General features: G+C 38.7%; 1 protein-coding gene across 1 annotated transcript in view; it reads right to left on the reverse strand.

Annotated features, from left to right (window-relative positions):
* Nucleotides 1–25,703, reverse strand: part of ZCCHC14 (zinc finger CCHC-type containing 14) — a 55,931-nt gene that overhangs the window by 15,038 nt on the left and 15,190 nt on the right. The window contains exon 3 of the mRNA XM_075510975.1: nt 2,555–2,628. Coding sequence (XP_075367090.1) covers nt 2,555–2,628 — 74 coding nt within the window. The remainder of the gene's footprint in view (nt 1–2,554; nt 2,629–25,703) is intronic.

Consider the following 25,703-nt stretch of genomic DNA (forward strand, 5'->3'; position numbering starts at 1 on the left):
TACACAGCCATTGCACACTGCAGACATCCAGTATTAAGGAACAGACTACTAAGTAATGGAAATTTTTTTTTCTTATTATTGTTAAAGAAAACAGCTGGTTTGTAGACTGATGTACAATATGAACAACTCACCACAGCACAACAGTGCCTATTTATAATTAATCAACTCCATATGCCATGCAAAGTTGAAGATGGCAGCAAATCACCCCACTGCAAAAAAAGGCAAAACCTTAGAAATGAAACCCGCGGTTACTGCTCTAGCTACGCTCTTTAGACACCATCTTGTATATGCCCTAGGAAAGGGGAATAGTTCAGTATCTCTTCCCATACGCTTTCTGCATTAAGTCATTACATTCTTAGATACAGAGGCATTTATTGGGCGGTAGATGATTAGTTTAACTGAGCCAAAAGGCAGGATTTCTTGGCACAAAGAATATCAGCATGAGACTGGCGGATGAGAAGTCCCTTCAGACTTAAGATATCTATTCCAAGCGTTTGGAAGGCATATGGATCTTCAGCACTTCTATAGGGGAAGAAGCTGGTTTTATGTGTTTAAGAATCAGGAGGCCATCTTCTCACATGACACTAGTTTCAATGACAACTGAAAACATACACAAAGTTTTTCCAGCCGTCAGAATGCTGCCAAAAAGACTGGCGAGAGGAGAGTATTTCAAAATACATTACATAATGGAGGAATTTCCTCTCTGCAGAGCTGTTACACAAAAAGTAAGGGGAAAAAAAAAAGAAAAGAAGAAAGAAAGCTTAAGCAGTTTCTGGTTTTACAAAGCCTGTGGGGTTTTTTGTTTGTTTTTTTAAAGTTTGTGATAAATTAATAGTTCTTTAAATTAATGAGAAATCTCAGAAAATATAGGATAAATTTCTCTTTCTTTCTAGTTTTGTAATAACCCAACGTTTGTTACGACTTATGTTTTGCTAACTTGTTATAATTTTCAATACTTACAAAACAATAATGTGAACTGTAAATGCAGGGGGGAATAGCATTGCCAAGCGATGCTGAAAACACTAAACTGCTCCATCTATTGACCTTCTATTCCCAAGCTACTAAACAAAACATTTAATAGTTGGGTTTCTAACCCAGCAAACAGCAATTTATTAGCTCAGCTAAACTATGTACTGTTCTTTCAGTTACAAACTGTCAAGTGAAATACTGGTAAAAGTAGTTTCTGGTATTTACAGAAAAATTTATAATAGGAAAAGATGTTTCACAAGATACTAATACGTAACTGGAGTCCAGACAACTGCACACTTCATAAACATTTTTAAAACCCCTTGAAAAAATCCTTTCTAATATTGATGACATTTGGAACAATCATGGGATTCAGAAAATTCAGAACATTATCCATGAATCAAGTCATGCAGAGGTTAATGCTGTCAACATCACAACAAGATGCTGAACCGATGCTCTATCTTGGAGGTAGTTTTAAAGAAAAACTTTTTTTTTTTTTTTTTTTGGGTAAAAGTTGTAGATAATTGAAATTCTACTGTCCATTTTCTTTCGGGTTCTCCTTTTCTCACCAACTGTTTGGCTCTGTTGCCTCATTAAGTAAACCAAAGACATTTTCTGGGCTTTGCATTCTGAATTTTGGAATACGTTGTTCCAACTAGATGGGAGAAAAGCAGTTTGTCATTCTTTCTCGCCAGCACCCAGAATCCAGCCTCTGCTATTAACACAAGGTTTCACAGAATGAAGTCATCCCTCCACAGAAATTGTGAGCAATGACCGAACCTGCAAAAGCTGTGTAAAAACGGGGGAAAGCCACTTCTCCTAGCAGCTTGTGGCTAACCACTCTCATTACAAAGAAACTAGTCTCACTTCCAGTTTGAATTAGTCTGGCTTCAATTTTCAGACAACGGTTCCCGTTATGCCTTTCCCTGCTAGATTAACGCTCCCTTTACCATAAAATATTTTCTTCCCTTTGAAAACGCTTTTATATGATACTCAAAGTCATCTTTCAGTCCAGTTCTTTTAACTCTCTCACTACATGGCCTTTTTCCTCAAGCCTTGAATAATTTCCATAGCTATTTTCTGTATTCTTCAACACCCCTTGTAAAACCAGTAACACCTGAACCATATGCCACAGTCTCACACTCCCCTCAATGCCAAATGCAAAGATAAATGACCGTCCTACCTCTTTTCCCATACGTGCAACACTGACCTAGGAGTCTAAATTCTCTTTGGCCAGATGAAGACTTAAATTTTCTCTAGCTTCTGCATTCCAGCACATAGATACCCGTTCTGTAAGCATGGTATGGTATTTTCCCCCTAAATATATACTTTGCCACAACCTGCTCCATTAGAGTGAATATTTTTATTTTGCCTGTGTCCCACTCTGCATCGTCCACAAATGTTCATCAACAGCAATTTATGACTACTTCCAAATCATCGATTATACAATATGACTAGCTTCTATCCCCACGGAGCTCCACTAGACCAGTTTCTGGGATCTAAAAATAAGGTTTGAAAATTTAACTCCTCCTTAAGTATTATCCTCCCTTCTTTCATAGTAAAACAAAAACCAATCACAAAAACTTACCTCAAAGGAATACTCAACATTTCTTTCATTCTTCTTGTGTGTCAGTCCCTTTAACTCCACTTTTTCAACACTCACTATGAAAAAACAAAGAGATAAGAAGAATGAGGAGGATATTCTTAAATGCACGCAAACGTGATGACTCTTCGGTAGTGCCAGGACTTGCTTTGAGAGCATCCGATGACTTGCGGCAGCGCTACAGGTGCAGAGCTCAGGCTTGCCTCAGTCGGCAGATAGGAAGGTTGATACCACTGCTCCATGATGCTTTCAATTCTAGCCTTAGCTAGGCTTCGTTTCAACCCGTACCCAAACAATACACTGCATGCAAAGTTTTTTATTTCCTCAGGGCTTTATCATACCACTAATCAGCGTAATAACAGAATGCTACACAAACATGCATGGATTTATCTTAATAACATCAAGTAGCAAATACCATCCCTCCAAGCGAAAACTGGCGCACACAGAAATGAAGACGGGCAAAAGTCTCCATGTTTTCAGGAGCTGATTTTGCAAGGAATTTAGTGTGGTTTTATTGCTGTGTTGACATCACAACTCCTCCTTGCCTGCAGTTTCCTGGAAAATTTCAGCCTCAATTACTGCAATTTGAGTAAATTGTAAGTAAAAACAGGATCTTACTGTGGAAAGGGTTGAATAACGGTACAGGTCACTGCTTCCATCTCTACACATGACATGCAGCCTTCAAAGACACAATCTTACGCATCAGGTATTTGATAGGCTAAATTCTTGGAGACTCATTTCCCAATACACACAGATCAGAAATTCCACCATGCTAAACTTTATGAAGATTATTTTACTGAGTTCCTATTTCTCTTGCAAATTTCTCCTGCCTTTTGACTGCACGCACAGGGATACACACCCAGAATTTTTCTCATAAAAAGCCACTTTACATTGGCTTAAAGATTCAAAAGCAATTATACTAAAACAAAGTCACTAGAATTTTACCTCCAAGCACCAGGTGCTTGAAGGGATGCATGCTGTGTATATTGTGTTTTCACTTAGCAGTCCTCACGAGCAAAACCCAGAGCCCTACCATTTTGTTTCTGGGGAATCACTATTTACACGATTTTTACCCATTTTCAAGACTATTTATATACTGTATTACTTGTAAGACTCAAACATATCTTTATCACATATACATTCCTCATAACATAACTGCATGACAAAAGAGTTGCAGTGCACAAGTCACAGCGACAACATTACAACAGGCAACCTGTTTCATCAGCCTCACATCTCCCTATTCCCCACAGCGGGACTTCAGCCAAAGCCACCCTATTGCCAGTCTGAAGCTTGATTTTCCTCTACCTTAAAACAATCACGACCTGAAGTCTTTACCATGGCCATTTAACAATTTTTGTTGCACCCTGTTCATTTAAAAATGTTACAACCTAGGTCTTGGCTGTTTTAAAGACCTCCTCCTTGAGTCTTATTTATTTGCAGTCAAAATTTTTAGACTGGCAAGTTTTAAATAGATCTACAGACGTTTGCGCCCACCTTTAAAATACAGAATTAACATTCCTTTTATGATCATCTCAACCGTTCCTTCTCCATGTAACTCCCAATTACAATAACATAAATCCCTGAGCTTATGAACAACGTCAATTCATTACTTACTACTTTCTCCTGCATATTAGGCTTTTTGTAGAGACTTGCTCCTGTTAAAGTTTTCAGTGGATTCCTCTCACGCTTCTGAAATGATTTTACAGTACTACCGTGCTGTTATACCACATACTGAGCATCACAGGAATAAATCTTTTGCACGCCAGATATTGATGAGCTATCTAGACAGTCTGTAGTGGCATGAAGATTTAAACATGCCCATGGTTCAGAGGTTTTCTTGCCATTTTAAGAAAAATCTACCTCAGTACACTTATTTAAGAGAATTCAGGGCACCCTTTATTGTGATCACAGTTAAAATACACTGAATATTGATTGGAATTATATGTACTTCGGAATGACAGTTAGAAAGAACTTGTAAAGTGGATACTGAGAGGGGGTATCACCATACTGTTGGGGAAACAGCTGAAGGATGAGCAAATAACTTATAGAAAGCCTAGTGTCAACTGCCGCAACATCTGGTTTTGGAGCAGGACAAAGAAGCCAGAAAGACATAGCAAGTGTTACTTAACATTTGTCATTTATAGCAAATCCAGTATCACTTTACTGAAACTGTTCTTATCAGCGGCATTTCTACAGTACACAAATACCACCTCTTCTATCTATTCATTATTCCTCTACAGCAGCTCAAGCAAAATAGGATTACCTATCAATAAAATAAAGCTATTTCTGTTTTACTATGTGGGTTAATAACAAACTTCAAATCACCTCGTGGATTTTGTTGTGCTGACAGTTACACGACCTTTTCATGCTAAAGTTCCGGTCTGGACTCGTCCAGTTAATATAATCTGCTGCAGTGAGTTTATCCTCTGGAAAATGACTGCAATTAGCAAAGTGAACCACTAGGTAAATATCTCTGCAGTGACTGCAGTGATCCTAAACTGAATCTTGTCAGATTAGGTCTGTTCTAGAGCATGAAATATAGCTCATTGTGCAGCAGCAATATGCTTCTGGGGACAACTGACTGGATAATTTCTAATGTTATACAAAGTGCTCCAGTAATTTTCTCCTAAGACCATGAAAAACATCATCCATCTAAAAAATTCTAGAGTTCTTGTTTAATTTGTCAAGTTGTGTGTTTTTGTTATGTGGCCTCTCACATACCCTTTTTATTATTTAACTTGTGGTTGATTTTATTAAAATAGTCTTCCTAAACCTACCATGAAGCTTAACTTTATTCAGAGCAATCAATCATCCAAAACTCAGGAAGAAAAAGGTGCCATCGACCCAGCAGGAGTGAGTAGATATTAAATTTGCTGTCTAACAAATTATAAAGTTAAAAAAAGAAAAAGAAAGTTTTTAAACTGTATTTACTCTCAAACGCATGGGAAATTGCTCAAAGAGCTGACTCTACCCAATATCACTATAAATTATTCCATGACTAGAAAAACCTTTGTACAGAATTAAGGACACGTGATACTGTTGTCTTTTCAGGATGCTGAATTCAGCAAAACTCAAGCTTCCCAACCCAGGGGATTAAAAAAAAAAAAAGTTAATGTTTCTAATTCAGGAGATAGCCAGAGCAAGTATATTTGCACTACCATAAATCTGAGCTTTAGGTCTGGAATTAATCAATGGGAACTCATCCACAAGTAGTCCGGCTATGCTTTCCACGTTAGGCTTTGTTATTGTGCATGGGACAGGAACCGACCAGAGCAGCTTGGCAGGATATCAGTCATGATACAAGATCTCGGAGACATACCTTCGTCTGCTCCTTGCTCCCAGCACTTCCCTGTAAAATGATCCAAGAAAAGTGCTAGCGTGCGTATGCATACATGCCACCCTCACTGCTAGACTTCCTAAGCTGCATTGGCAGAGGGGCACAGAAGACTTTTCGTCATGGAGATTTATCCGTAATGATCTGGGAAATTAAGGCAGGTAAGTGAAACAGTGGGATGAGATCACAAATGACATATGAAAGGGGTACAGAAATACTAAGGAGGTTTGTGGAACTTCAGTGCTGTAGGAGAGGCTCCCAGCGAGGCCCTGTGGCACCATTCAGAAAAGGGCAGAGTACGGGGACATAGCCACGCACCCTAAGGATGCGTTCATAGTGACTAAGAATCAGATTTTTAAATAGCTGAACCTTTGTCTTTTGCTGAACTCTACTTTGAAAGGGCAGCAGACAGTACAAAAACATCTTTGCAAGTGAATGAAGATTTGCTGTAATCAAATTTCCTAAGGTTTTTTAATTACTTTATTTGCTGCGTTCATGTAGTTTTCAACTGTAGATAGAATTGTATCAAGTATGGAAGCTTGCATTTGAAATACTACAGCACAGAGGTAGAGTCAGTTCCTCTAACAGGTGTGAGGTCCAAGTCATCTTCTCTCCTTTTCAAATAGTGCCTTCTCCCCTCCCGCTGTTCCAAAATGTCCAGGTAAAACAGACCCAGTGAGTCTGAAGACATTTCATTCAGTTCTGTTTTCCTATTCTAGCCTGGGATTTTTACCCATTTGGCTGATATTAGTGCATTTGTCATCTGATCAGTTGAGTATTTCTGTGAAGGCACAGACAACTCCTTCCCTCTCCCTCACGACCAGGTATTAAACGCTCTGGCTTTCTTGATGCCAGCCATTGACCAGCCTCTCCCTCTGAAAAAGCAGGATCTTGGACCTCCTCCTCCTCCTCAAACGTCAGCAGCTACATAAAGTGAAAGACCAATTCAAACGCTTTAGGATTAGCCACACCTGTAAAACATGTAGTGGAAAAGACATCATTTTTGGAAGCTACCTTAATATCCCATTGTAGGTTGTGTTTCTTATGACTCCCTTTTTTCAATTTCTGGATCAAGCCACTGTTAACCAGTAAAAGGGCTAGACAGATCTATGTCTCAATCCACCCTGAGAATTTTTGTGTTCCTCCTGAAAAAGTAAAAAATTCAAGATAATCACAAGTGTTGATTGAAGGCTAGCCCTTTTTCGTAATATCCAGTATTTCAGCACTAAAACCAGCACTCTGAAATTAAATCAAAACACCCATTCCCTCTTTCACCAGTTTTACTGTGCATAGCAATGTAACTTCTACCAGTATGTTTTTCCTTTGATTTCATGAATAGCTTTACACAGAGGTTTTTTTTAAGCAGTTTTCTTTACCAAAAATAAACATACATGAGCATCTAGAGGGGTTTTTTTGTACAACACTGGATGAAAACTACAGATAAGAGTGCAAGCCAGGAGTACGTCACGAGAGCTGAGCAACTGGATTAAAGTGAATGACATTGAAACTACCAGGAAGAATTTACCACAATCTGAAAGAGTTATTTCTACTCCATACCTAGCTAGTAATTTTCCTTTTTATTAAACCACTGCATGTAGGTTCAGCTTGTGTGGAAATACTGTTCTCCAGCATTCAAGGTGGTAAAATTTGAGTGTCATGAGACTGGGTTGAACCTGGGCAGCTCTTGAAACATGGTACTTGAAAAAAAGCAGAAATGCTACAATTTATTTTTAAGCAGGAAAAGAAGTCATAAGTAAAATTCTTTAGTTTGTGTTATACAGGAGGCCAAGTACAGAATTGTAATTGATGCTTCTGGATTTAAAGATTTATTAATTCTCATTCATGAAGTTGTGCCTTCATGGAAATAAGCACTCAAACACAAATACAGCACTTGAAGTTTTGCTGAAAAGGTCTACCTAACAAAAAGAAACTAATAAAATACTTTCCACATCCTTGTTTACACAGAAGTGGTAACCAAAAAACACACCACCACAACTTTCACATGCCATCTCCTCTTGTTTTTCTAGAAGAAATACTTCAAAAGCAGCATTACTCAATTACTGTTGTCCATTAGCCATCAGAAGGTAATCCCAAGTGAGTACACAAAAACGGGAAGCAAAAACCCACAGTCTCCCCGCTCAACCCTCAAACCCACCAGTATTTATATTCCCATACAGACAGGCAAAAGTAAGGGAAAACAGGAGAAAGTTTATTTGCTAGTTTCAAAGCATATTTACGGCAACAAAGCACATGAAGTTACAAAGTTTGGTGGTTGTTTTTTTTTTTAACAGAAAGATCAACTGAATTGAAGCTGAGAAACTGCTTATAAGTATCAGCTTAAGAGGGGGGTTTTGCCTGTTTTTCAGAAGGCTTCCTGCTTTCACATTTCTGATCTTTTTAAAGCTTGTTATCTAGGCTATGATGGAGAGTGAAAAAAAAAAAACCTAAGATACACTCTTCTTACCAGCAAATATACATTGATCCTCTTCTGCCACAAACATACAAGACCAAGTTTTCTAATCAACTAAATTAATTTTATTTCCCTAGCCTCATACTCTTCAAAACATAAATTATTCATTAACTGGAATACTGGAGGCCTGAAGAAAACTTGCAGAATCAAATATTAGTTTTTCAAAGCACATACAGAAATGGTTGGCCAGAGTCTGTAAGATTAACAGCAAGCTGAAATTAGTGAGAATTAAGATCTAAATAACTCAGGTATTGATCAGCATCTTTCTGGTTGCCGAGAGCTTGCTAAGTCCCAGGGCCTCAAATCAGGTCAATCTCATGTTTATTTACTACAATTCCTTTCAATAAATCAGACAACTACAATATTAGCTTGTAATAATTTTGTCATTAAAGCCAAAAAAGAACTGGCACTGTTGATCTGTCCCTGAGACTTCTTCAGAGAAAGATTTCACTGGACTAGTGTCCCCGAGGCCTCACTTCATAAAAAGCTTAGACAAACGTTCAAACTTGGACCTAATAGGCTCTGAATCGCTAAATACTAAGAGGATGCCACTGAAACCATTCAACTTGAACTTTGCTCTGTTCAACAACCAGCAAAAGCACACCTTGGATTGTTTCATGACACATTAACTCACAAACTATTCCTTTTAGTTAAGAGATATCCAATCTGCATCAAAATATTGATGGGCCAGCGTCCAAATAATGAGATGCTTGCTGGTCTAATGTTTGTACTTACAGAAACCGTGCTTCTGGGGAGTGAAAGAACATGAAAAGGCAGGTCATATAATATATTCTTAAAATGCAAATGCATCGAACAATTAAAAAGTGTCAGAGAAATTTAAGTGACAAGCACACATGACGCAGCTACGAGCTTGTCTATCTATAGCTGTACCAGATGGAAAAATTGCTTCCGCTTGAGAGCATCAAGAACTGTTCAGAGTATTTCCTTAAAAGTGAGGGAAGACAGGTAAGGGAATAAGATCACTTTCCAAAAGGAACATGTATTTTACTACCTCTAGGAAAAGTCAAATATGGGAAAGGATGAAGCAATTCTCTCTACAGTTCACTACATTGATTTGTCATGTAAGAATGACCTTTCATTATTATATTAGTAGTGAAAAGAAATGACATCTCATTCTCAGAACGCTCCAGACACAGCAGGGTAATTTATTAAGATATTAACCTGTTTTCACATAATCCAGTGGTTATGGATTGAAAAAACATCATGTGAAGAGGTATAATTGGGACACTTAAGTGATCCCAAAACCTTTATGCAAATATAAAACTGCTGCTGGCTAAGAAACATTTAAACATGGTTCAGTTTAAATAAGTTCATAAGTTATGCAGAATTTACATCCCCCCTCCAAAAGAGGGCAGGGAAAAATTGTGGTTGGTATGACAACACAGTAAGATCTTTGCTTATTCTTCCCACATCAGGTATCTTCAAAGTACTCCATGAAGCCTGACCCATCCAGGAAATCAAAGACTGCGTTCCAGGGAGAAGCCTACTACAGTTACAGTATCTTTGAAACTCAGCAATGACCACAGCAATACAAAAATCATTGAAATAGTCTTGAAGAGAAGTCACACATTCACTTGAGACTCCAAATGGAGCAGTCATTTTCTGGTTACCAAATTCTTTCAACCAAGTATCCTGCAGGAACTAATTCTGCCTAGCTAACGCAAATTCAGGAGACAGGACTAATTACCATCGCAGCTTTCATTTAGAAAAATAAGAGGGAAAATTTAGCAGAGGACAGAAAGGGGCCTCTACTTCTCCCTCATTCCTGTGACTGAAGCTGATGAAGCAGGGTCTCTCATAGTACCTGACCCAAGAACTACTGGCTGGCAGTGATTGAGCACGTCGTATCACTTGCTGCTCCCTGCATCTCCACTTTTTGGCCTTTACTTCTCCTAAGATTAACAGCTTACGGTTCCTTAAAAGTCAATGCTAAGTTGATCTTCTCTTCATAAGACAGAAGGTTTTGTGGAGAAAAAGGGAGAAAACAGAACTCAAGTTTAAGCTATGTTGGACTTGTTAGGACCCAGTTCAGCCTCATAACAGGGTCCACCATCCGGTTTTCTGCTGGTATCTCTTAAGACTAAAAGTAGAAGAGCAGACAGCAGCTTTTCCATGGTGTCTGCTTAAAAAGGAAGCTACAGCTAGGAAAAAACTCATAACCAAACAGAACAGTTTATTAGTTAGCAAGAAAGTCTTCTGGCCGGCTGTTGCCTCTAAAAAAAACACACAGGAAGACACTGGAAATTAAAGCTTCACAGACATAATGAAAAATTTCTGTTAGCAGCAACATTAGCAGAAGAAACTCTTAGAACTGTCCTTTTTCTTTGTAATAAATATGGATTCTTCCAGTTTAGAGAATACTTAAGATCAAAACCAACAATTACTTACAACATGAGTTTAAGTGACAAGTTAATCCTACTTTACTTTAAAAGCAAGACTATGAACTGCAATATTCCACGAGAAATAATTACACAGCTTTTTTAAAAATCAAGGACATTAGCTTACTTTTGGCAGCATATAGGAAGCAATAATATGCTGGGATTGTATTGCTCGCCCCCAATCAAACTAGTAGTTTTCACGTTCCTGCTATTTCCTCAGTTTGGCTTGTTTAACTTGCCAACTAAGTGGCCTTCTTCTGTTTCTCCAAAAAAGACAGATATTAAAAAAAGTCTGTGTATCTTAGCTTTTAAGGTTTTAATTGAATTCATACATTGTTTTGAGTAATACTGACTGATACTGTCAGCACTTTCAGCCAACCACAAAAGCTAATCAACCTAAAGAATGGTTTCGCAACTTCATTGGATTCAAAAGCTTGAATAAAACAAAAAGCTGTCTGCACTGAAGGCTGCAGAAGACTCCCATCTGGACAGGAAAACATAAACCCCAGAAGAATCAGTTAGCTGCTTTCAAAAATCAAGATACAGCTTCAAACACTAATTTGAAGGGTTTTCTCACCAAATACTTCAGGCCAAGAGTACTAACTTTGTCATTACTGCTGCTGAGCTGCCTGCCATTGCCACTGAATAGACAACTGCCTTACAAGTTGCCTTTTTTCTTTTCTAATGCCAGAAAAAGCTTTTACAGAATAAATTATCCAGAAAGGGCTGCTGTATTGGACATATTTGTGTAACAGCTCCACTGCCTTACTAAATCTGAGCACCAACACATGTCACTAAACAGGTGCTGTGCCTTGAAACATATACTTACCAAGGATATGCTGTTGAAATACATATAATAATGCTCTGGGCAGAAAGAGAGCTATGATAGAGAGCCAAGAAAGGCTGCAAGAGTTTGACATTGGTTAGGGACAACTGAGCAACAGGTAAAACATATTCCTTAATTCAAATACTCTAATCAGCAAAGATTTCTCTCTTTATAATGTCAGGCAGAACATATCCAAAAAGGAATCCTTAACTATGTTTTTTAATACCATGGAAACACTTTGGCATGTTCAAGTATGATTTTAGGTAAACACTTGCAACACTGAAGGCTTAAAGGTATCCTACAACAAATTCAGAGACACTAGTCACAGTATTTGAGATTCAGGATGTGCTCAGATTTTGTTGCTTGGGGCCTGGGGGACTGCTTGTTTTTTAAAGGACTTCAGAATTTAATTTGTAAAATATATTTACTGCCTAATTCCCCAAGCTGGCTAATTCTACATGTAACTGCATCTAATTAACTATTTTCATACAACTGAGAAAAGCATGTGTAAGTTATGAATGCAGCTGTGTACTTAATTTGCTTAGAAATCCGGCCCAATGACTCATCTTCCTTCTCCGATTTAACTAGAGTAGACTTCTCGGAGGAATGCACAGCTCATTTTGAAAAGTACTCCTGCAAAAGTGACCATAAGCCCAAACACTCAGTTTGAAGGCAGCTTCAGTAACCACTAACATACATTCTTGTATAAGCAATTAAAACAAGCAGGCTGCCCGTATCTAATTACACAGCCCATGCTAGTAAAAATACCTCTGCAATCAAGAGAGATGGTCAACTTTGTATATAAATACTTCTTACTGGGTAAGTAACATCCAGTTGTATATTTAGTCTACTTTTATCTCATCAAGTGATTATTTTGTTTACTGTTCTTAGATCACTTTTAAACAAAATCTTGGCTTTGTTTCTTATTTTTAAGAGAAGGTTAGCTCATCTTAGAGAAGTCTTATGCTTCCCTAGAAAGGATTTTCTCTGCCAGACAATTCACTGAACCCCTGCAAACCCAAGGCGAGACAGATGATTAGTTCTAATCTGAATGCTATATTCACCTACAAAGCTAAAATGCAAAGTCGGTTTTCCATGGAAAACACTCTTGGTAGTGTAGGCCCTTTCCCTAATCACAGTTTTTGTGCTGAAGTGCACCAAACCCCAGAAAACCCAGGCTTCGCTAAATCCCAAACATCACCAGAGGAAACAAACCCCATTCAGCTGAAGCCTTTGAAGTTCCTAAGTCTGCATGGAACAGACACATACCCCGAGCTTAGAAAGAGAATACAAACCTTGCCAATGCACCCTGAAAGGAAACCAGATGGGGAAAATGTGACACATTCAGGTAGTCACCGCAGCTGGGAATCTGAGCTGGCATCTGCTATGAAGTTTTGAGCAGTGTCCTAAACAGAGATGGACAAACCGAGTCTCCCACCAACACATCAGACCCACCAGTGAAATAACACAAGATGCCTCCTGGGAGCGCAGTCTGAACTAACAACAAGCCACCTTTTTTGGAAGGATGAGGAAAATGGGAACTCATTAAGGTTGCCTACTACCCATTAGTTTTCCTTCATCACACAAGATTTTATTCATTTAAGTCTTCTAGATCCCACTTGGATTTATAATCCACTGTTATTCTTCATTAAAAAGACCCAGTCCCCACTGCCTAAAAACAGTTACAGTTGTAATCAATCACGATTGCATCCAACGAGGACTTGCCCAGCAACACTTTATGCTTAAAAGTGACTAAGTCGGGACCTGAACATTACATGTATATATATTAGTTATACATATTGTATAAACATGTTTATATTTTTTTTTCCTACAGCACAGTCAAATACAGATTGTGGGCTGCAGCATGTAACCATATATCGGCATAGATGGACCCCTGTCAGTGAGATTATAAGGCAGCAGCTGCTCAGCCAGCATGCCCTGGCTTGAAGGGCAATCTGGTGATAAAACACCAGAGCGCTGAGATCAGATGGCCGGCTGCTCCAACCTTGGCCGAAGGATTTCTTCAGCTACCTAAAGGAGTTAAGAGTTTCCAACACTGAAGCAAAAATACAGCAGAAATGTGCATTTCAAACTCAAAGGCACATGAATACACTCAGCTAGTCTTATTTGAAAGACAGCTACTCCAGACCAGCATAGTTTAATGCTCATGTAAATAAGCACGTGCTGTTTTCTGCATTTTTGAGAACCGTATCAGCATCTTGAAACTCATGACTAAGGCTGCAATAACAAGCAAGCATGAGCAGCAAGGACAAAGTCATTTTATATCAGCTTCATTTTTTTTTCCCCTAAAGAATTCTAGCATGAAAACCTTGTTAACAATGAAAAAATATTCTGTTAGCATACTATGTAAAAACACCAGACTAAGGGACTAATCTAGAATAGGCAAAACCTTGAGTACATTCAGTCTTGCCAAGAGCCACAAATGCATTCAAGTGCTTAGTTCGGTGAGAAACAAATATCCCTCTGCACAACCACTTCTGTGAGGTTCTCCTTTTGTTGGCAGTTATGTCCTCGTACATTTTCAGGTCTCTGGTCTCAGGCTTTAATATTCTTGTTCCCTTTTATACTTTTGTATAAATCATTGTTCCTTCATTCTGGATCCCAGACAGGATTTGACCAGTAATTCAAAGAGACAGAAAAAAGTCTCTTCAGCATTTAAGCTTATTTTGAGATGCTGTACAACTATTAGACAACTGTTTCTGTAACACATCTATGAAGCAAATACAAAAGGGAAGAGAAGACAAAAGTAGATTTTATTAGTATTTGCCAAGGCAGTGAGAATGCCTGAGAACTCAAGTAAAAAGAACAGAAACAAAACCAAAACCCCATCCACTAAAAACCTCAAAGCCTTGAAGCTTTGACTCTCCTCAGTTGCCATTAGATTCTTCAGTGTGCAGTACAGAATGAAGCAAAACATGCTTCTGTGGTATGAGGGTACCTAGCAAATCCCTGAACTACTTAATAACAGGGACAGGAAGGAACACAAACTTTGAGCTCCCCAAGCCACTAATACCCATTTCATACCTAGTGTTTTTGCAGACAAAGTTCATTTATTGCTCTCTTCCACAGGACTGTTTACAAGAAAACAAAGCCTGAATGCTTTGCAAATATGGTGATCCAACTGTATCCCTGCTTGAATGATACACATTGAATAATTCATCCACAGAAGTGGAAAACACAATGGAGAATCTTCTAAGGCACTGTTGTGTTTTATGCCATTTCCTTTCAGCTGTGTATATTAGTGATGTAATTTTAGCAGGGCTACCCCTTTGAGTTACCGTTAAAAATAGCATCCACACCATACACTGATGAAATGCATCCACTCCAGGCAGTGAAGTAATGCAGCAAGTCCACTGCTTTTTTTCCAGGGAGATAAAAGAACAAGTCAGAAAGCAAATGAAACGTTAACCTTTTAGCTTAGCATTTCCATGCACCTGAGAAATAAAATTTACTTTAATCAAAACCATTGTTTTGCATAATCACAGCCTATGACTTTCCAGCATAAAAGAGCAAGAAAAAATGAAATGAGAAATTAAATCTGACAAAGCACCTCAACAATGCCAAAGCTGACTATTTGTCTCCTCCTGTACTTGCGTGGCACACAGTAACAGATATACCACATGGATCAGAGCCACAATTCCTCTATTGCAGGAACACGTCTGACAGCACTAGCATCAAATGCTTAAGGAAAAGTACATGAGAGCCTGCTATACGCAGGTTTGGGGCAGTATGGCCCCTTAAACTTCTCCCAGTTTCCACTATCTGCAATCCCCAAATGATATTTCATTCTCAACTTACTTCTTAGCATCAACCCACGAACAACTCTAGATGCTTTCATTACCCATACAGCTGTCAAATCTCTTAATCCAGGTCTCAATATCTGGCTCTGCTTTGGCATTTTTCAACAGATGCGGTTTATGAAAACTACATTAAGCCTGCATTAAACAGAAGAATCCAACTTTCTTTAAACAACCCCAAATAAAATTGAATTAATACACAGAATTCCACTGCTTTAACTGTTCTCAGCTTCATTCTTTCTTCATTTTGATCCTATTTACAATGAACCCAATGTTAATAGCACTGGTTTATTGTTTGGTTATTAGCAAAAGGAGATATAAGTTAGTGAAGGCACATATAATTTAAGAAATTATATCTAATTATTTAAGCAAAACAAAGGAGAAGAACTTGCTTCTGTCTACAAAGACTGTCCAAAGAGCCTTTCTGACCACCAATTAGAAAAATCCCAGACATTTTGACATAAACCTGAGGTTTTTTTCTCAGAGAGCTATACAAATATTAAGCCAGCCCTGATGTCAAGCAAGAACTACCCTAGCTTGATGGATACGTAAACAAGACTCTACAGTAAATCACAAAAAAAGCCCTATCTAGAACACAAGAATCAGTAGCTCTTGCACAGTGATCCTCAAAGGACACAAGGCACCAATTCCTTTCGAGTTCGAATCTGCAGTCCAAAAAAAATAAAATCACCCACTGTCTTCTGACCTGTGAATCAAGGCTGGCATCAGCTGGTAGTCAAAGTGCAGGAGAACACTGTTTAAAAAACATGACCAGTTTCCTCCCCTCTAACTGCACATGTCCTGCAGTTTGACTCATGAGTTACCATTTGCAAAAGGTCTCTCTCACTAGCGTATTATTACATTCGTTGTTTCTTCTTTGCAGTCCATCTGTTCCCTTGTGCCAGATACTGAATGTGAGAAATCATGATCACTTCCATGGAAGCAAAGTGCTGTCATTTACTAAATAAGGTCACTTCCAGATTAGAAAGAAGGGAAGCAGAGTAAAGAAATATTTGCTGTAGTAGTAAGGGAAGCAAATAAAACTGCTGGCAAAGTAAACAACTTTGTGTGACATGTTCTCATCCTTCCTCTCCACCCACTTCCTCATTTTCAAACCAGACCAATATGTCATGTCAGTGCTCAGTACTAAGCATAATGCGTCTCCTCCTGTGACTGACTGCCCTACTTGAAACTAGAATTTAGTGTTTCCAATTCCCAATATCACCAATTTCTCTAACGTAATCTCAAGTCCTACAATGTCTGGTACCTTTTCCCTGCTGTAGTCTGATTCTTTCGAGAATTGCCAGCCTCCCATGCCTGCAAAGAAAAGCCCCAATGTGAGAATCCCAATGCTAACATAGGAAGTCAAGCAAGAAACCCAAGATTTACTTCTCATTAATTTTCAGATCTGGACCCAAAAATCTGTGAGGGATGACAACATTTCTAACTTGTATATGCAACTACCTGTAAAAACTCCAGCTACCTATTGATAAAATTATTGCACTTTAAGCCTGTTACCCTCAGGGATCCACCTTTTGGGGAAAATAATTAATCTAAATGTAAAGGTATACAAAAATGAAAAACTGTGCTTTGGAAAATGGGGGATTTAACAATAAAGTGATAAGGGAAAGGAAAGAACATCTACCAGCTAACAACTAACCAGCTATAAAAGCTTCTTAAGCATACCACACACAAGAAAATTGCTATTTAGTTATTAGTACACTTGTGACAGTATGTAAAGAGATGGGCAAGGACATTATGGTTTTCTAGGAATACATGTGAATCACTCCTATTTTCTTCTTTTAAGTGGTATTTCTTTTGTCCAATTTAGTTTAGGGGAAATGTAAGCCTAGACAGGATAAGCAAGCCATTTATTTTAAATTCTTGCATCCCTCTGTTTAACATAGCAGTGAAATGGGTTATTTCAAAACAGACATTTCCAGATGTTAACGGGTGTTAGGTTCTAAAGAGATGCAATGAACAGCTGAGCATTTCTGAACATTTCACATAACCCTTACTCAATCTTCAAGCAGCAGACACAGAAATGTCCAGTCCTAGAGAGCAGTTTGCCATCCAGGTTGCAGCAGGAATTGCCAGGAGACAAGAATCACCAGTTAATGTTCACCTTCGTTTTTTCTTGAAGTCCTGCATGACATGTTTTCTATCCTTCAGTAAGTTTTTAAATTTTAAATTTCCTCTCCCCCCACCCCCTGCCTTTATAAAGGATTTTCAGTATAAATGGAGGTTTAAGCATTAGTTCCACCAAGACATACCCAGGTAAAGTTTTCACAACTCCTTTTATTCTGACTCTGCTACATTTTTTCAAAAGATGTGCTGCATTAAGCCATTACCTAAAGATTTGAGAAAAACTGGTTTTGCTCATTTAATGCAATTTTAATTAAAAGCTCAAGTTGCTTATGTTGTTTCCATTACTGGCAGAAGGTCATGCTATTGCTTCCATATCTGTTGAGGTAATGGCTATTAATTTAATCTGCATTAACAGCTAACGTGCCATAGTAGGCACTTCCAGGACTTCATAGACATGAACTGGCAATACAAGAGAGTCCTTCTAGAAACGTACATGCCTAAGTGGTGCTGCCTGTGCTTCTGAAGAGCCACGGAAAAAGGCAAATAGTATTAAATATGAGTTTATTGTCTCACATTTGACATTGATAACTACATTGTCATTGTCTAAGATCAGGAATCTGCCTGAGGAATGCATTACAGCAAAGTAAGCTCCTTGGCACGGCTGAATTTACCAGCATACTATTCTTAGAATTTTTATTTTTCAGAGTAGCTTGATTCTAGTTCATTATAAACAGAAGTATCAGCCAACTCCCACTAAAACCAAATTGAACAGGCTTCAGAGTACTCAAAATCAAGTGCTTCATTGTCAAACCTTACTTTAACAGAAAGCTGGTCATTTTCTAATATTTAATAAGCAAGTTACTTTGCCTAGTACACAAATTCAGAGCAAGTCTTTATATAACATAAGAATAAATAAAAGCAAGATTAATTAGAAGGAGCAAAATGAAGCCTTCTTTCCCACAGACCTATGCTGTATGTCTCCTCTCTTCTGCAGAGACTCCAGCCCCACGTCCCCTAAGACAGACCTACAACAATACTACTTTCCATATCTACCACGTCTACCTTACATTTTTCCAAATTTTCCACACATACACACATAACTAGCTACCTTCCTTCCCCAGGCACGCTTACCATTGCAAGTCACCTGCCTCTCTCGCACACCCATTTACTTCTGCAGGATGCCAGTTCAGTCTTGCATCCCCTACAGTGATGTGCATAGGACTCTCTTGAACTGAAGCTAGGCAACAATCAGCACATGTTGCCTCTAGTCCAGAAAAAACAAACACAATGAGTGGCTGAGCAGACAAAACAGGATAAGGGCTGAACTGTTCTTACCTCTCCTCTTGATGGAAGCATGAATGAGTCTCTTCTATCCAGAAACTACTGTAAATAAAAACTCCAAATGCCTCTGTCAAATTTCAAATCATTTAATCAACAGGCTCAACAGTTAATAAGGTAGGGACTGACAGAGCTGCCCAAGCAGAGTGATTCCATCACCTTTACTAAGGAAAGATAAGCAAGAAGCCCAAACAAGACTAAAGAAAAAGAACCACTCAGCAGATTCAAGATAATGCCCTTAGGTATACACTTGATATATGCATTATTTTAGGTGAATATATGAACATGGCATATGGTATATACACAATTAAAACTGCTTATAGGGAACGCGCATTAGAGAGTCTTCTGTCATACAAACTCAAACAAGAGCCATGGGTAAATATATACAGCATGACTTTCCACTGAAGCCAACTCACTGCGGCTCTTGGCCAAGGGGTAGACCTTTCAGTCTTCACATAAAGCACAAAGGGCTGCCCGCATGAAGGGATCTAGGCCATGAATTACAAATTTCAGTAAGAAGCACCTTTAAGTATTTGCACAAAAAGGTTACGACAATTATTGCATGAGTAGGCAGATCAGAAGCCTACTTTCATTCAGTTAGAAGAGTCCCCATGCCGCTCTCCCCTCCTCTCCCTTCATAACTTGTCATAACAATCCCAGATCTCTCCTGACAAGTCTTGTTATGTCGAACGGGAGGTAACAAGGATGACAAAGAAATATTGACTCCAACCTCTAGAGAGTACAAAAGTTAACTTATTAACAGTTAACAACATAAATTTGCCAGAGTCCAAGTGCAGCCCCAAGAGCGGGGCTCTACTCCCAGCTCTGTCACAGCCGAAGGGTGAGCTCCTTAACCTGGCCTCTGGCTTTGGGGACATAAAATGGGCTTCTATGCCTGCCTACATAAGCACAGAGTACAACTGCACAATCAGTAAAAACGTGAGATGAAATGCAATGTTTTTGAATTTCTTTAAAGCTAAATTTAAAAACTCATGAGTATTGTCTTTATTGCAAAATTAAACCTCCAACCTTAATTGAACTCCAACTACAGAAGACCAAGCTGCGCGATTTATGCAACATTCAGGCTTCAAGAAATTTCTTAATATACAATAAACTTCTAGCACAGGGGAAAATATGGAACATCAAAACATTTTTTTTTTAAGTACACTAATCCTTGGATTTGATTGCTAGAATTAACTCTAGATACTCATAAAACAACTAGTATATTAGAGACAGTAAGTCAGGAATGCAATGCCTTGTGTGCGATCTAACAACCTACATTGCTGAAGTTTAGAAGCAGAGTTCTACTTCAGAGATAAAATGAACGAAGACATATACAAACAGCTGAAAAATTATACGCAGTTGGTAGAGAGAGATTTTTCCTGAAGGATTATCATAGCCTAAATATTTCTTTAAGCCCTACCCCAACAGTAGTTGACCCAATATTGTTGGCGATGATGTATTTACTTAAAAATAGAATAATCCAGCTACACAACTGATGCAGAACAAGGCACTATAAAGTCTGGACCCTGAACCAAAAGGATTTCAGAGCTTTTTTTCTCCCCCTGTATTTTCTCCCTGCCTTCAATAGGCTGAACAACTGGTGTCGACATTTCAGGAGGAAAAGACTGTTGATTGCCATTAACTAAGAGAGCTCCTGCAATCTAGTTTCTTGTGGAAAAAGGATGAGTCAAGGAAGTGGGAGACAAAAAAGGTGCAAGACCGTACAAATACATTTTGCCAAGGAAAATAAATCGGGTAGCAAAAAGAGTGGTTAGAAGTTCTCGATAGCTTACACCACACATTTCTGCTGACTATTGTTAATGAAACAATTTAGATACCAAAGCTTGCTGCACATAACAATCAGCTTAACCTACCTGCAACTCCTATCTGACCCTGAGGTCAACAGGATTACTGCAAACAGGGATATATTTTACATCCTAGTATTAATCCAAAATTAAATCAATACATTACTGAGATGCATTCTCTAAAGTTTGTTTTTCCTCATGTCCACAGACTGCAGCTCCTTTTGTCCAGTAAATCATGTGCTATTCTATGTATTTATTCCAGCCCAGAACACTGTCAAGGCTTTGCAGGACCCTGTATGTGGACTAACAGCATACCTTCAATTAAGCAAGAAGTTTTACTGTGCTCAGCAGGAGTACTAAATGGAGTACAGATTGTAGAAAAAAGCCTACTGCACCCATTTTACATCCAAAAGCTTTACTCCTCTCTGTCCACAGAAAGCAGTTTGTGCCTATCATTAGATGCATGTGTTGCAAGAATTGTGATTTAGCTTCACTATATAAGGATCATATTTCAACAGTTGCTTCACTTGAAATCAGACTGGCTTGGAGACAATTTTGAGGTTTTGTGTGGCAACAGCGGAAAGGCAAGATAAATACACAGGAAACACAAGAACAGGGGAATTTTTGTCACTTTGCAGAAAATGAGACTTATTCAGTCGAGGAAACCACCTTCCAGACTGCTTTATGGAGGAAAGCAGTGGTAAGTGCCACCTGCAAAGCCTCATAGCAGGAATGAGCGTCTTCTAAATACCAACACAGAACTTCCACTGCAGAAAGTTTAAAACAGAGGCTGTGACAAATCAAAATTTTACTCAGTATTATGAGAAATTACAGTACGAAGACTGCGCAGTCTTCGTACTGTAATGTTTTGCAACTTACATAGCCATTATTATAAAGATTCTTTTGTTCTGCACTTCAACATCTGGTCTAATGTACTTTATTCCACTGTGCTTTTGGAAAATATGCTGTGGTCACTGACCATGTTTAACACATTGCTAAAATATGTCACATGCACAGAGTAGTACTTGCCTACAGTGCTATCCACCTAATGGCTAAATCGTTCTGCTTGGAACCTTACAGTAAGGGTAATTAATAACATCTCGAGTGTACGGGAAATTCCTATCGCTTTTTTAAAAAACTACAAAATAAGCTGAATTTTTCATTCAGCTTTGATAACCATAACTACCCTCTTCTGGGAATTGCCACACAAGGTCAGAACAACTCTACATCCATAGGCTTGTTACAAATTAGCTCTGTGAATGGGACTTCCCGTAGGTCAGATAGCTCCTTCTGGACTTTGGAGTAGTAACTGAATTTCCCTTAGCTACCAGCACAGGATTGCCTGCAAAACAAAAGTTGCTAGTGAATACACTATTTTTAACCAATGACACCTTCTTTAACCATTTGGGTCACTTGCTACTGGGAAAAAAGGTTCTGAGGTGGCTCCCCAGAAAACGTAGGGTAAAATCCTAAATTTAAAGGCAACCAGCCTCAGTGCCTTTATCAGAATCCCTCCAAGTAAGTTTGCTGACTTTGTTGGCATTGTGCTGGGAAACACAAACCTGCCTATAGAAGGGACCATCACTACACAGCTGCACTGTTGCTAAAGTATGTGTCTATCAGGCAAGAATTTGCAAGCATGAAATCTCATCTTTGAAACTGGAATCAACATTTCTGACACTGACACTTTCTGCAGCTGTATTTGCACTGGTTCAGTTCTTGTAGTATTGTAGAAAAAAGCCTAGGGCAACACAAGGAAGACAGTGTGACAACTCAACTCACACAGTATACAAAAAATGCCCAACCTTCATTTGAATTTGATTGTTTTGTTCGGATCAGTGTTAAACCATCGTTAAAACCTGACTACGTTCTAGAAACAGTGGAAAAAGACAGATCTAGCAACACATCCCTCCTGGAATTTCAATTACATGTAACAGAAGAAACTATCTGTATTTGCCTCTGTTCTCCTTGACCAGTGAGATCTGTCAATACCTTAAAACCTGTAAATAAGCCTGTCTGCAGCTTATAAGCACAACAACAATAGCCAGTCCCTGAGAACAGGGGAAGTCTCCACTTCCCAATGTTACCTCCAGTTGAAGTAACTTCCACATCTTTGAAAACAGGTTTGAGCAATCCTAAATAACCAATCAAAAAATATGAGTAAAAAGCACAATTTACGCTGCATGTTACAGCTATTAGACTTCAGAAGAGGTCCACACATTTATGTCAACACCCATCCGTATTTTTTCTAAACTTGCATAGGCCAAGTCTTTGAACTTTATTTTACAAAACAAAAGTCCAGATCAAACACAGATACCTGACATGCTTATGTCAACAGCTACAGGATCTTCCTAGTGTCACAACTCTACTTTGCAGAAATGTCCATCTGGTTTACCCTGCTTTAGCACCGATACATGCAGAAGGGAGAAGGGGCTTTACCTAAGACTGAAGGACCAGCATAGAAAAATCAGTGAATTTTGCTAAATATTGATAGGCACATCAAAATACTGATTTTCCCCCAGCTGGTCACCACTCCCAACAACATGGGCATTACAGCATGGATCCAATACCCCAATGCCCGAGTGTTCCCACAGTTAGCCGGGCCTCTGAGATAAAAGGAAAGGTTTACGGACTTCTCAGACTGCTACTCATTTTAGAAATTTGTTTCCCAAGGCAGCAATATTCTCTGCAGATAGCATGGTGAAATTAGTCAGAAGTTATGTATTGGACAAGTCTCTACATGAAGCATGTATGACTGTTTCCAGCTAACCACTTAATGCAAGCCCAAGTGCATACAGACTTCCACCACAGTTTGTTGAAGAGTATTCAGCAATATACTCCACTCTTCTCATCTCTCTCCCGTGTAGGAACTTGAAATATTTTATGCTAAAAGCTAGTTTCAAAGTGTGGATTAGGGAAAATACAGCCACTGATAGCCTTCAGGTCCAAGCCTACTATAAACCCATTCACTGTTCAACTGTATACAGAGTATGTTATATTACTGACATTTCTACAAATCAGGATTAAAACCATTCACTGGATTAATATAAACTGTCTCTAATCCAACTAAGCACAATGGATACTGCACCATTCGTGAGCTTTCTCATTTTTCTTCTGTTTCAGCTACAGCCTTTTTAACTGAGACACTTCCAGCTCCAGTACTTTGTCAAGAGAGGAATGACAAACTTCGGCAGCTCACTATTTCTGACCACAAGTGAGAAGAAATCCTGTCCTCTCAAGCTGTCTGAAACAAGACTCACTAGAAAATACCTACCCAAGAATTACACAACTGGTCAAGCATCCTGGCCATCCCATACTCTCATGGCTGAATTTCATGTGCTCTAGGTTAAAAACTTAGCGGGTCCTGCTAACTTAAGAGAGGTGTCTGTTTGCTATGAGAATTAGAAATCTGTAAGCGAGCAATGGTGACTCCAGGCTGGCAAATAATCTTCAGTGGTACTCCAACCTTAAGAGGCAGAACTCCCTGCCAGACATATCATCATACATCAAGGGGAAATCAACACAATATTTGCTGCTGGTGAACCAGAAAGCAGAATATCAGTTAGTAAGAAAACTGTATTTGTTCCACAATTCCTTTTACCCACTGTCACTAAGGCAATCTATAAATTAAAAAGCTACATTCTCTGGAAACTAAGCAGGTATTCTATAAGAGAAAAACAGATCAGAGGAAAACCTAATTAATTTTCACAGCGTACTATGACTAATCTTGGCATATATGGTACTGGAATAGCAATCACTGAGCACAAATGAAAACAGTGTTGAACTCTGTCCTATTTTTAATCAGATGAAAGCCACAAACCTAGCCATGCTTCTGCTTAGTGTTGCATTTTTTTCCTACCCTGATAGCTTTTACAGCTGGAGAAATAGCTACTTACAGCACTATTCTGCTGTAAAAAATTATTGCTACTTACAGCTACTGGGATTATAGTTGAGTATGTCACAGAAACAGAGGTCTGGTGAGGAAAGCTAAGAACACTTCTTTGGGACATTTAACCCTTTCCAATCTGTATCAGTTCCTCTCAGTGCAGATGTGCTTTGAAATTCTTGCTCACCATTTACGTGGTATTAAACTGTATTTGCAAGGTTATGCAGCAAGCCAGTGGCAGAGAAGGAAACAGAACTCTGAAGACCAATTCCAAATAAAATAATTTATATGGTCCATGACAATATTTTTAATGACATTTGAAGGCAATATAGTAGTGCTGCTAATGTGATGGTATATTTCCCCTGCATTAGTTCTGCCATACAGAGCTATTTTTATTAATACCACAAAAGCTGTTCTATACAAATAGCAGCTCACAGTTCAAAGACGTTCCTCACTTAGCAGTGCCTTTTGTATGCATTAAACAAAAATACTGTTAGTGACATTTTAACCTAGACGTTTTAATATTTGGAATCATAGCCTGGAGTGTGGGAGTGGAATGCATACTTATTAACTCAAATTTGCTAAGCCCAGTTTTTAGCCAGGTCAGCATGCAATATAGCATTACAAAAATAAGACTTATTTTGTAACAACATTCAGGGTGCACACGTGTGCTGAGAAAGGTGCAAGCTCTCTCTCCTATCTTCCACTTCTCTTCCCTCAGTTTCTCATTTCCACGCTCTTGGGAACCAAGAGAAAGGTGGAAGTGGAAGCCTAACTGCTGTTTTAAATACCTTTTCTTCTCCCCAGTAAAGCAACACTCATCACCATATTCTTCATCCAAGAAATAACCTGCTACTATAAGGATGAGAGGTGGAGTGTCAGAGATACTCACTCTTTGAGAATATAATATTTCATGAAAGCTAAGCTAGTATTTCAACTCATAAAGAACTTCCTTGTTTATTTCCCAACAGAAGAATAAGCATACTTGTCTCTCGCTGACCATTTTTCACTGATACACTAACACTTCCTACAAAAACCCTTCTATGACTTCCTTTGCTCAACCCAACCCAGAAGTAAAGAAGCAAAATTCCAGTCTCCAATCACAATTATAATAACGCTAATCGCCATCAAGAGACACGAGTTCGTTCCCCCATTGGAAGTACACAT

Source organism: Mycteria americana, chromosome 8 (assembly GCF_035582795.1).
Source record: "Mycteria americana isolate JAX WOST 10 ecotype Jacksonville Zoo and Gardens chromosome 8, USCA_MyAme_1.0, whole genome shotgun sequence".
NCBI lineage: Eukaryota > Metazoa > Chordata > Aves > Ciconiiformes > Ciconiidae > Mycteria > Mycteria americana.